Source organism: Apus apus, chromosome 16 (assembly GCF_020740795.1).
Source record: "Apus apus isolate bApuApu2 chromosome 16, bApuApu2.pri.cur, whole genome shotgun sequence".
NCBI classification, from domain to species: Eukaryota; Metazoa; Chordata; class Aves; order Apodiformes; family Apodidae; genus Apus; species Apus apus.
Window position 1 is genome coordinate 5467316 of NC_067297.1, and position 12666 is coordinate 5479981.

At 39.2% G+C, this 12666-nt stretch overlaps 1 protein-coding gene across 3 annotated transcripts; it reads right to left on the minus strand.

The window, feature by feature from the left end:
- Positions 1 to 1791: 1791 nt before the first annotated feature.
- Positions 1792 to 12660, minus strand: LOC127391237 (solute carrier family 2, facilitated glucose transporter member 11-like). Of its 3 annotated transcripts, XM_051633714.1 has the most exons (12): positions 10477 to 12660; positions 8424 to 8522; positions 7849 to 8009; positions 6178 to 6302; positions 5797 to 5926; positions 5074 to 5222; positions 4320 to 4507; positions 4064 to 4174; positions 3452 to 3553; positions 3212 to 3287; positions 2430 to 2557; positions 1792 to 2093 (listed from the first exon to the last, which is right to left on the minus strand). In XM_051633714.1, the coding sequence occupies exons 1-12, from the start codon at positions 10498 to 10500 to the stop codon at positions 1887 to 1889; spliced, it is 1500 nt and encodes a 499-aa protein (XP_051489674.1). In that variant the 5' UTR covers positions 10501 to 12660; the 3' UTR covers positions 1792 to 1886. The 3 variants fall into 3 exon arrangements, with proteins under 3 accessions (XP_051489674.1, XP_051489673.1, XP_051489675.1); XM_051633713.1 differs by lacking the exon at positions 10477 to 12660 and having other exon boundaries at positions 8424 to 8549; XM_051633715.1 differs by lacking the exons at positions 8424 to 8522; positions 10477 to 12660 and adding an exon at positions 7021 to 7153 and having other exon boundaries at positions 7849 to 7938.
- Positions 12661 to 12666: the final 6 nt, after the last annotated feature.

The window sequence follows — 12666 nt, forward strand, 5'->3', positions numbered from 1 at the left end:
GGTCATATGGAGGTGCTCACAGTGAGGTGTATGGGGAAGCCAGCTTGAAAATTATGATGGGGATAAAATAAATGGTTTGTTCATCTCCATGTTTGAGATGACAAGTGTCTTTATGCCCAATAGTTTCTGTGAGTGAAGGGCTTTTCTACTCACTGCATTCCCCAGCCTGTGGAAGAGAAGGAAAGCTTTCTGTAGCTCGTGCTAAAAGCTTGTACTGTAACAGTGTAATTTAAACAAATAATTTTAAATGGTGGAAACCTCAGTATGAACATGCTTAAATGAGTTGTATGGTGTAAGTTGATTTTAAGTCAGTTCATTTACTGTAGACCCTTGCTGTAAAAAAAACAGCAAATAAAAAGTCAGGAGATGAATTACTATGTACCAATGTTAATCTACAGCCTGTGTTAGTTGATTGTGTCTCCTGTATCCCAGGCATTCTGAAAATAATGAGAATCCTGAAAAAAAAATCCATAAATATTTCATTTTACTTTGTACAAACAGCCTTTTCAGGGCATGTTTCCTATGTAAAAATATTAAAAACAAACCCAAGTGGCAGGTCTATCATTATGGTGAGGAGCTGCTGTTTGTAATATTGATTAATCTTCAGTGATTGGTTGAAAACAGGTGGCGTGATCAGAAGCATTTAGTCAGAATTCATCCTATACTTGTTAGTGGTCATTTGGAAAAACTTAGACTGTATTTCCAATGAAATCCACAGCCTCTTTTTCCTGCTGGGTACAATAATCCCTGGTTAGTTGCAGCTTGCTTACATAACAGGAAAAAGATTTCCAAAACAAACTCTTACTTCTCTGAAAACATCTGATGTAATTCCCAGAAGCTGATGTACCAGGTTGGAAATCAGATCCTCAGACACCACAGATGCTCTTGGGATTGTGCTTTAGAGCAGCCATGTCACTTCTTTTGCATACAGTAACATCTCTGGCAGGTCCTTCTCTCTGCCTGGAGTTACTCCACAGAGATTTCCATTTCATCTCCAGAAGGATTGTTGCACAGTACAATTTAATTTTCAATATTTTTTTCTGTTGTTATGACTAGAACCTTTTTTCCTAATTGATGGTGCTAAGTTTTGAATCTATATCTGCCCAGTCACCCTATCTAGTTTTTCCTCTGCCAGCCTGCTAGTCAAATATTTTAGACCTCTGTGTTTACGCAGCCTCATGGCTGGTGATCATTTAGCTTTCTTAATCCTTCCTCCCCTTGGTTTGTCTTCCTAAATTATTTTGCTTTTTCCTTCATATTTGTGATAGTGTCCTCTGAACAGTTTGTCAGCAGCTTCCTGATCCTGAGGTGCTTAGAGCTGATGAGGCCTTGTCTAGGAAAGCTCAGTAACGAGGTGTTCAGGTACCTGCAGCAAGGAGCAGGGCTCTTGAGAACAGGGGACACCAACTGAGGCCCAGGGTTGTGGGCCCAGGGCTGTGAGCAGAGCCTGCATGTCTGTTCTTCTAACAGGATTTGGGGCCTACACACTTTTAACAAAATGTTTTAAAATTTCATAAGGTAGACTGGCATAAAAGTGGTGGTGGTTGTTGTTTTTTGTTTGTTTGTTTGTCTTTGTTTTGTGAGTTTTTTGTGGTTTTTTTTTTCTGTTTTGTTGTTGTTGTTTTTAAGGAAAAAATGTCTCTTTATATCCAGTAGATATTAAAACTGAGTGGTGAAATTTCCTGTAAATTTTTAGGTATCAGCAAGAAATAAAACTCTAGCATAATGAATTTCATTTCTATATTAAAAAAAAAAAAAAGGAAAATAAAAAAAGAAAAAAGGAGTAAGGCACAAGCTTGCAGTCTGTTTTTAATGTTTTCTTTTTAGTTCCATTGAAACAATGTTTCCTGTCTTTTCTAAGAGATGCAAATTTCTCCTCTGGACGTTCAGAGCTTGGTGCAGAAAAACTGTTCCTTAGGAAGGTTATTTTCAGTGACTGAGGTTTCTTTTTTCCCAAAGTTCAGCTTGTTGAACTCTGCTTTTATTTCCATGATTGACTTTCCCTTGGTCTCAGGTAGATACAGGTAGATGAAAATTGCTGATAAAGCAAGGATTCCCAAAAAGATAAGGAAGCAGAAAGGTCCAAGGTTATCCTGCAAGCAGACATAGGAGACACCATGAGGAAAATAAGAATCTCACTTCTGTTTCCCTGACCTTGGGAACAAGTCTGTGTCTTAGTAATTAAAATTCAAAGTTGTTCTCAATACACAAGCCAGCACGGGTATCAAACTAGGGGTTTCTGCTGGCCCTGCTGGACTTGAGTCCATTGCTGCTCCTCTGACAGGCTTGGAGGATTCCTGAGCAGGTTTGGTACTGGACAGAGCTCTATGCTTTGCATGTCATTGCCATGTATTGCTATCACTGTGCTTCCTGTCAGCATTCGGCAGTGGAATAGCCTGGAGGGAAGGATCCTGTTAAGAGTTACTTACAACAATCAATGGAAAAATCATCCCAAGTACAAAAAGTCCCATCCAGTTGATGCAGCCAACAATCAAAAAGGCTGATGGTCTGTATGACTGGCTGAAGATTTCAACCATGATAGATATAGTGGCTCCAGCTGAAAAAAGAAAAGCAAAACACAAACCAGGTATACTTGTTTCCATGTTCCTGCCAAAGATCCTCTCGATGGCAGTGGCAGAAAATAACAGACAGACAGAATAGGTGATCTGCTGGCAGGTGGCCTCTGCTGTGAGGGTGAAAGACCTTGATTCCAGAAAGGGATACAGCTGTTCATTTAGGACTTCCGCTGTTAATTTAGATTTCCCTCCTACATACTGGAATCCTTTTTCTGGTGCCAGTGGATCTGTGCAGTTCCATATTGCACTGGTAGCCATTATTAGCTCAGTCATTTATAAAACCAGCTCTCCTTTTGGCTCCTGTGGTCAGTTCCACCTGAAGCATGTAGGCATAAAGCTTAACTTGCTAAGTTAATTGATGTGATGACTGTAATATACCCGTCAATGCCTAGAGTCCTGTTTTTAGCTCAGCATTTTAAAAATGGTTCTGAATTTCTATCTCAAACCATCTGGAGCAGATTATACTGAATTTTAAATTATTTAGATTCCGCGATCAGCAATAAAATTTGAGATGTCAGTATCCTTTTCCTGTCTCCCACTTGTACGTATTTTCCCAACTTTCCTTGTTTTCCAGAAATTTTTACTATGGGACTAGTCAGTTCTTCCTCTCCCAGTATTGTCATTGATGTACTCACATGGTCCAATTCCGTAGAAGATAACAAATAGGAAGATCAAGATAACACTGAAGTAATGCATCCAGAAAAACTGATGCTAGAAGTAAGAAACCAGCAATATCAAACCGTTAGACACACGACAGAATAGCAAAGCTCTGTGTTTTCTGCCAGCGACTCAAATTTTTGTATGTGTCCTGTGAGGCAGGACCAGAGAGGTGGACTGATGCTGGGTGAGTAGCCCGAAGGCTGCTGCCCCTTTACCTGCAGTGACAGGGTTGTGGTGAGGAGTGCCAGCACAGAACACATCAGTGTGTATCCTCCCAACAGCAGCACCTTCCTCCCAAATCGGTCTATGAGGGTGCTCTGAAAAGCAGAAAGCACAGGTCATAAGTCCCAGTTCTCAAATTAAAGATTTCCTTCCTTTTCCACGTGTTTTTTGCAGAAGATGTCTCTTAATAATAGCCAGAAGTCAAGGTCATTTGAGAGTCTCTTAATTCCTAATTAATTTTATTAGCTTCTTCAAAGCTTGTTCATTATTAATTAAGCTATCTTTATTAGTCAACCCTAGGCTGTTGTTAGACAGTTCCCTTTCTTACTTGCTGGTATATATCAAAAAAGTGCAGACATGCATACACACATCTAATCCAGAACATCAGAAAATTATTTTACAGAACAAAAGTGTGTCTAAAGACATACAGTCGTGCAAATAATTTGGGAAAAGATCTGCCTTTGATCCTGTCTGTGGCTTTGCAGAAACAGGAAGATGTGTCTTAGGTTATGCAAATCTTTCCAAAGCCCACTTATAAGTAAGAAAAAGTACAATTGTTGCCCACATTAAAATTTTCCTTCAAACTGAAGCCTGAAAAGACTTACACACAGTATAGAGGATAAGCATTCACACAACCCCACTCCAAGGGACACGTATGGGATAAGGTATTCTTCAAACTTGGCTGTGCGGAATACTTCAAAAGAATAGAAATATATCTGAAAAATGCAGAGAGGAAATGCACCTGTGAAAAAAGTGTTATGATTGTGTTGCAGTTGTAAGCTCATGTAGTAACACTGACTGAGAGGGGTTTGTAATGCTGCCCAGAGCTGTCTCGTTTTGGGGATAGAGAGAACACTCAACTGCATTGATTCCACAGAGCTGTAAGGTGGTCATGGCAGTCATCAAAATGTACAGTTGCCAGCGCAGAGATCGTTCTTTTATTACTTCAAGAACACGCAAGGATTTTGTACTTGTCACTGCAGCCTTCTCCTTCATAATGTCATCAATTTCTGCTTGATGGTCTCCTTCCCCCCAGAGCTTCCTGATGGCTGTTGGGGAGGAAGAGAGGAGTGGATCATTCTGCCAGGGTAGCTCCATCACCAGAGGTTATGTTAAACCCTTTAGTCTGCTTGTCCATTGGTGTAGGGGGTGGTGTTGGTGCTGTCTGTTTCTGCCATCTGGCTGCTTCTGGGGCCGCAGGCAAATGGAAGAATTTTGTCTTGCTGCTTGTCAGTATAGCATCTTTCTAATGCTGAGTTGACTTGATTATAAACAAAATACAAAAAACACTGAAATACATTTGACTCAATAAAAAAGAGCTGCCTGAACCATTTCCGTTCAAGAAAGAAAGTAGTGCTCACCAAAGTGGGAAATGTTAGACATGCTAACATATGCCTATCTTTCTTGTCTTAACTGATTAAATTAGGCTGAGTGAGGTCCCAGGTTAGTGCAGATGTGTTGTCATAGGAACCTCAGCTGTTTTATTTAGAAATGCCTCTGCTAGGACTCCATGGCACTGTCCTGGGCCATACAGCTCTGCCCTGCTTTCTTCTCTTCTGCAGAGGCTGTCACTGACATATCAAAGGAAGTGAAGTGAGGAAAGCAGACACTCTACCTTTCCTGCAGGCTTCCTCATTACCCTTCTGTATCAGGAGGTAGGATGGTGAATCAGGGAAAAATGGGAGGGTAACCAGTTGAACCAATGCTGAAAGTCCACTAGATGCTAACAACCACGGCCACAGAGTTTCACTTCCTAAAATCTCCCTGGAAAGTGTATGTGAAACAAAATTATGCTGAAATAATGGAATGAATGTTCAAAAAGTTTTTCAGAGGGATGTGGATTGCTCAAATTCCATTCAAGGGTGCAGTGGTGCAAACACTTGAATTGGTAATTTGGCAAATTTCATAAATTTGGCTATTTTTATTTCAGACAATCTCAAAATTGTTTGGCATTTTGAAAAACTTTCTGAATATCAGCAGGATCCAAAATAATGTCTAGGGAGATGATGAGAATTATTTGACCACTGTGTGACTTAGGAACAGAATATCTTGCCTAAGATTTTTCATGTAAGTATATACAACTTTGAAGGGAAATCCCCTAATAGAAAGGGTGTGGAAATAAGAAGATATGAGATGATGAGTAATTAATTTTGATTGCTCCTATATTTAAAACTATATGTTTGCCTCAAGTATGATCCAGACTTTTCTTCTGACATAAGAGAAAGCCTGTTCCGGGGAAGATTAATGGGTTTCTCAGTCCCTAGGTGATAGGGTAAAGTTATAGGAAGATTTCTACTAGTAGTGTAACCTAGAGAGATACACGAATTGCAGATTTTACCGTAGGCCAATAACCTGTCCTGTGAGTTTTCCCAGTGTCAGAAAAACAGCAACTGTGGAGTTGGTAAATCCACGCAGCTTCTTCGGTGAGATCTCTCCTACATATTGAGGATGTATATTGAGAGAAAAACCTTTAACACAGAAGAGGATAAATGACTGTTAAAATATTTAGAAAAGTTTACATTTCTGACTGTTTCATACATTGTTTCCATTCACCTGGTATTCGATTTAAAATTGATTGCATAAGGGATGATGTCTCTCACTTCTATTAAGCGCCCCAGTATATTATACTTAAAAATCATTGCCCAAGAATGGCAATAACTGTATGGACAATCTGGTGACAGCAAGGATGCTTGTGCTTCACAGTGGCTTGAGAGCATACCTGTACCAATGCCATAGAGAAAGCGTCCGGCCAGAATCATCTCAAAGGACTTGGCTGTTTTACTGAAGGCCATTAAAAGTGCAGCTACCAGCATGATCAGGTTGGTGCACATTTGGCACTTTTTTCTGGGAAAAGGAAAAGAAAAAACAAAGAAAAAGCCCATAAGAATCTAGTGTGAAATGAGAAACTTCTACTTGAGTGACTAATCTTGCGACAGGAAGGATGTTACCGCCATTTTTTGAAATAATTGTGACTTTAGATAATCAAAGTGAATCTTTAAAATTTCAGAATCCAGGTTTAAATTCAGTAATATTTTTCACTTAGAATTTAAACACTTGGAACTGTTAATCAGCATTTCCTTAGTATAAATGGTAAAGAGATCAAAGAACTGACTCAGCTTGTCACCAAGAATTTTAAATGGCAAGAACTCAGAAAATGTCAGGTTATTCCCCAGAAATACTCTGAGTCCACTCTAGAATGGCTCATATTAAAGACACTCCTGGCTAAGTTGATGTGATCTGAGATGGCAGAAAGAGGTTTTAGAGGCATATTTCAAAAGACACTCTGTGTGAATCGTGGGCTGGTATGTTCATAACCCTGATGTCTAAGGCTCAAATCAAAGGGGTTTGCACTCAGTTGTTATGCTTGCCTAGACAAGAGTCCTCTTGCACACGCTAAGGATTTGCAGAGATCCTGTGTTTAAAAGATTGTGATTCAGCAGTCAGGTTTATCACATGTTAAATAACCCATGGGAGAAGTGCATGATCTTCCTTCCAGTCTTGAGAGACCCTCTGAGTGTGGGATGAGGCAGTGTCCCACAAGAAATTTCTTGGGGGCACTTACCTGGTAGGAAAGAACCCAATTGCAGGCAGGCTAAGATGGTTTGTTGAGACCCATATGAGGGGCCTCTGGATCAGTGGGTTGTGGAGCAGGTCTGTAAGTGAGTCACACCAAGCAGATATGTTTGCCAATTTCTCTGCAAATGAAATTAGTGGTGTTACACACAAGGCACTGAGAACAGACCTGACTGGTGAGGAATCCTTTCTCCATCCAGTGGAAAAGACAGACTGGAACTGACTTTCAGTAAAATGGATTGCCAAGAACAGAGATGTCTTTTGGATAATTTGTTTTGCTGCTGATTGTATCTTTATGGTATTACAGGCAATTTATTTTTTTCTATTCTGTTCACATTTTCTCTAGGGTAGATATGAATGTCATCACCCCAGAATGAGTGTATGGAAGTGGAAACCTGGCTTTTCTTTAACAGTTAAGAATAGCTTCCACACAGTGGTTTCCAGGCAGTTATAGCAACTGCACATAACTTTACAACACAAGACACACAGCTCCTTTTTTGGCGTTTGTGGAGATTAGGGGATCTTTATGAGAGTCATAGGGGATCTTGAAGAGAACATGAGGCTGTTACACAATCCTGCTACTCCCAGAGACACTGATCCAGTGATGTGGTGATGAATGCATCCTTTACAGAAATACTGAGGAGGGTAGGTAAACAAGATTAAAGTTTGCTTGCTACTTGAAAGAGGTGGTGTGCTAGCAAACTGGATCTGTTTAGTGTTCAATCAAGCTGCTTCCATAGAATACCAAGAATACCAAGAAACACCTTGGTATTTCCCCGTACTTTCTAATTATTGAGCTGTTACAAGAAACACTCACTTCCTGAATTTTGTAGTCAGGTAGCCACAGCAGAGGCTTCCCAAGAATCCTCCTATCCCATAAACAGACACAATGAAGGACCACAGCAGCATGATTGTCTCGGGATGAAGGGGAGAGCCATGTCGCTCTATCCAGGTTTCATTAATGAACTTCCTGATGTGCTGAAAAAGACGATGAGATTCATATTATGTGGCTGCTGTACTTCAGATCTAGCCTCTGGTTCTAGTATTAGGCTTCTTTTGAGACTAACTTCCTTCATAAAACAAGTTAGCTGAGATCACACTTCAAAATCTTCAAGTTTGTGTCAGTCAATAAGCTTCCTGATGAAGCATGCTAAAAGCACATTTTCTGCCTTCCTTTGGAAGCTTGTATGCTATGTGGTAACTATTTAAGAGAGAAAGTGACATCCTGTTCTTTAAAGAAGAAAAAATTCTCTACACATTTGATGTCACTGTTAGCCAAAGAAAAGGCACAGATGTATCAGCTGAATGATCAGTAAATTTGAGATTTTGGGGAGAATGGGGAGTTCAGGGTATCCATTTTTTGTTTTCAGCCTCAGAGAGATGGCTACTTACCACAGAAGGATAGTTGATTACAGAAATGTGGAAGCCATATGGAAAACTACCACCAATTCCCAGCACTAAGATCATTTGAAATAATCCTCGGAACTGAACCTGCAAAGCAAGAATAAAATGCTCCATCAGCTTCTCATTAGTCTAGATCTGTGCAGAGCCAGAGTCTTTTTAGCCACACTTGCCCTTCCCCTCTCAAAGCCTGCATCTTCTACTTCCAGTCCTCTTGGATCAAAGTATTTTTCATATATCCCTCTAATTTACTGCTAAAGTGCAATCATCAGTCACAGTGCCATAGCAAGAGAAAGTACTAGTGTAAGAGTAATAATTCACCACTTTGCTTGCAGGAATGAGAGAGAATTTTGAAAGATGTTCCTGATAGTAGAGCTTTCAGTGTTTGCCTACAGTATCTGACAGTCCTGGATGTGGGAAAGAGGGAATCAGTTGCCTTGTCTGCAATCTGCTGTTTATCAAACCATAATACTATGCCACAGAAGTACAGCAGTAAAAATCAACAACTTTTTATTGTACTCTCTGCTTTCATATCTGACTGTCATATCTTTAAGCATAATGAAGAAAAGATCTTTTAAAAGATCTTTTTAACAGAGAGTAAGTTGGAATAGCCTCTGTCATTGCATTAAAACAAAGATCTTCCTGGCTGACTTGGGATTTAATTTCTTCTTTCTCAATATTTTATTTTTTCTACTTATTTAACCATGGAAGTATGTGCTTGATTATTGACAGACTTGGCATCTTACAGGCTGGGAAGATACTGTCCTTCTAAAATTTCTTTGATCATGGATTAGGAACTGAGATATACTGTCTGCTTTGCTGAATGAAATAATTTTAACTTTAAAGAAGGAAAAAACATAACACGTAACTACTTAGACCTTTTTGAGATATGTGATACCACTGGTCATCTGTCCTGTTCCCAAGTGTCTGCAAGGCCTGATGAAGTTATTCTTGAACAGCTTAGACTGTACCTAGCAGACCAAACCCAGGACAACTGTGATTTTAGCCCCATCAGAATCTGTTCAGTGTCCTTTGGGGTTTAACTGCCTCATCTTTTTTATTCAGCACATCACAGACCAGGACAGTAACATTGTCTCTGTACACAGGACCCTGTGCTCTGTGTTCTTTTCATGTCAGATATGAACTTTGTGAGCTCACAACTGTTTGGAGATCAGTGCCTGGATGAAGAGAGCTGGTAGAAAATGCAGTCAGGCAGGAACAAAGTAATGCAAGTGTGAATAGAGCTGGACTGGGAGATGCTTAGAAGAATGCTCCTTTTTATGGTTCTTAGGTCCATCTTTCAAGAGCTTGTTTCTTAATTAGTCCACAGCTGGATTTCCCATCATCATATGACAAGAACAAAGAAGCTATGAACCAGAAGAGTCTAAATTTCCTTAAAAATCCTGTCTCAAATCCAATGGCTTTGCTAATTGACAAAACCATTCAAACAAAGTAAGAACTCCCCTTCTCACTCTTTTTTTTTAATTTTTTTTTTTTCCCCCCACTAGACTTAAAAATTAACAATTTTAATAGTTCTAAAGCTTCTTGCTAGCAGTTGAGAAATAGAGCAAAAAATAGTTATCACTTTTCCCCTGCTTAAGACTATGGAAACTCTTGATGAATGGTATTAATTATCTTTGAATGAAATGAGGAAAGTAATTTATTTTAAAGCTTATGTGTAGTGATTTCTTAGCCTTTTTCTGTACAGTTAATCTATTAATTAATTTGGGAATTAATCAGAGTGCTTAATTAGTATTATTTCCAATAATTCAGAAGACGAAAGTACAGTAGCATTGCCAGTGGTGGAACTACCAGGACTTTTGTTAGGTTTTATTTTATTTTTTCTTGTTGCATGGAAAAGACCATGCAAAACAATTTTCCTGGCCTCAAGCTCCATTGTTCTTAGTGATGTTTAAATGCAGGAGAGAAAGATGGTCTCTGTCCCAAAAGAGCTTACAATCTTTAAGGAATTTAGATCTTTAGTATTTTATTAGCTTTGTCCTGTATAAGCCAGAGCCCTGAGAAAAAGTGACCAGGTACTCACCAGGTCAGAGAAGAAGGTTGCCATGTCCTATGAAAGAGCTGATTCCTGTTGCTTACCAGCTACTACCTGCCAAAAGAACCAAATGCTCACATTATGCAACAGCACTGTCAGTGAACTAGTCCCATGTTATTGAAGTTAAATTTTACTTCAAAGGTTTTTGAGTTAATTACACATATTTCAGCTGTTGTACAAAGTTTAGAATTGTTGGATTAAATATTTCAACCAGCAATTGTATCTAGCCCAAGTAAACAAAATGGTCTCCCATGCAGGAAACCTGTCTACTTCATAAACTCCGTCTTGTGCTCAAGAATAGGGAACTGAGACATCAGTTTTAAAAAGGATTTCAATAGCCATAATTTGTTTAGTTTTCAGCATAAGCTGAGAAATGTAAAGACAAAGTTATCTGTTGGGAATCTTAGATGTGGCTTGGACAGTGAACTATAGGACTTTGACATATAACAGGAAAGAGCTATTCTCTCTGCATGTGATGGCAACTGGAGCACAACCTAACTTAATCATTACTTAAAGGAATTTAAATGATCCATCATTTTGGAATGGGGTGCAAAATTAAAAATTCTACAGTAGCACACCAGCTTGAGCATCTAAATATTTGATAATCGACAATTTTCCTTTAGTGTGAGAGGCAGATTTAATGTCATGCACAGTTGTGTCTGGCATTTCCATTAGTCAGTATATTTGTTTCTGTGTCTGTGATGAAACTGCCCTGTAACCTCCATGGCTATTTTGATGTCTCTTCCTTCAGGGAGAAAGTTCTCAGGCTTTAACTTCACTTATTTCATAATTGAGAGGGGTTTGTATGTACAAAGTTGGTAAAGGGCTTAGTTATCATTTGCCATTTACACTCCGGTTAAAGAAGATGAGGATGAAGAAATCTTAAAGGGCTTATTGGACACAAGCAGTCATATTTCCTAGAAAATCCACCACATGCAAAGAATATTCACAGATTCTCCAGCTACTGTCTGCAATGTGGCACCACCAGGTCATTTCTCCTGTTACATGGTTCCCATCATGAAGCTGACATTTGTTGTTGATGTGTGCTGAGAGTTCAAGGCAGGTGTTTTTCTAGATTAGGTTCTCAAGCAGATAAGCTGTAGTTAGAGCACAAATGAGACTGTCCCTTTGATGCTTAGAATTAATTTCCTTTCTGTAAAGCCATAAAAGATTGAATCAACATAATGTGCATCTGACAAAGGAAAGAAATGCCATGTTAGCTGCAAGTACCTGCCTTGCTTAGATGATACTGCAGGAGGAAACAAGCAGGCAATTATTTGTAGCTACCAGGGTGGGACCTTCCTTCTCAAATGCAGCCTGTTACACATATTTTCTTATTTTCTACTTGACCCACTTCTACTGAGTATATTTTATACATATTGTAACTTTTACTCTTCCTACTTTTGGTAGGTTAAGGGTCTACGTCCCATCATGTCTTTAATGCATACTGTCTTTTGCATTTGTGTTGACAAGCTACTGTACTGCTACTGTGCTTTTATTGCTTACACTGAGCTGAGGGCCCCATTACTAGATATGCAGTTTCATAATCAGTGCTAACAAGTAGTTAGCAGCTATCTTACAGGTATCCTCTAGTCATCTGTATTTGAACCATACCATTTTGCTGTTTCATCCCTTGACCAAACTGTTACCAGAACACAGCTCTTGCTCCACTGAGCGCAGGCAAAGATTGACTTGTGCTCCAAATAGCTGTTCTGCTTCGTTGTCACATTAATGTTCCATAGGGCATCTGCCTGCTTCCTGGTGAGGATCTTATGGGGAAGGCTTTCCTAATAACGTCTAATGAATAACTGAGATCATAGAAGTGGCTCAGCAGAGATTCACTTCAACAATGCACCCAGGTGCCACTCTGCTTACATTTCCAAAGACTTCAGGTTTTGTTATAAAGGCATGAAGGATGTTTTCAGAATGACTGCTTAGGAGAAGAGAATTCTGTTTTGCAAAATGTTGAGATTCCCTTTCTGTATTGGTAGTTGTCCCCAAATGTTTGATAGTTTTCAATCATGTTATATGTATATGGTACACTACAAAATTATTGAGCTTTCCTGATTTTAAGGAAATTTCAGGTTTCATAGATTATATTTTAGTGAGAAGTCTTAAGTGCCCCTCTGTACTAAAGACCAGAATAATTAAAAACCCCAATCATGGGAGGGTATGCTC

What these genes read in the sequence shown, in the direction of transcription:
- LOC127391237 (XM_051633713.1), bottom strand. Translation starts at nt 8,549, where the DNA reads ATGGAGCATTTTATTCTTGCTTTGCAGGTTCAGTTCCGAGGATTATTT. An exon ending in CCACAACCCTGTCACTGCAG is followed by an intron (nt 3,288 to 3,451) that starts GTAAAGGGGCAG and finishes TCTTACTTCTAG; the next exon opens with CATCAGTTTTTCTGGATGCA. An exon ending in CTTCTACGGAATTGGACCAT is followed by an intron (nt 2,558 to 3,211) that starts GTGAGTACATCA and finishes TTCTTTTTTCAG; the next exon opens with CTGGAGCCACTATATCTATC.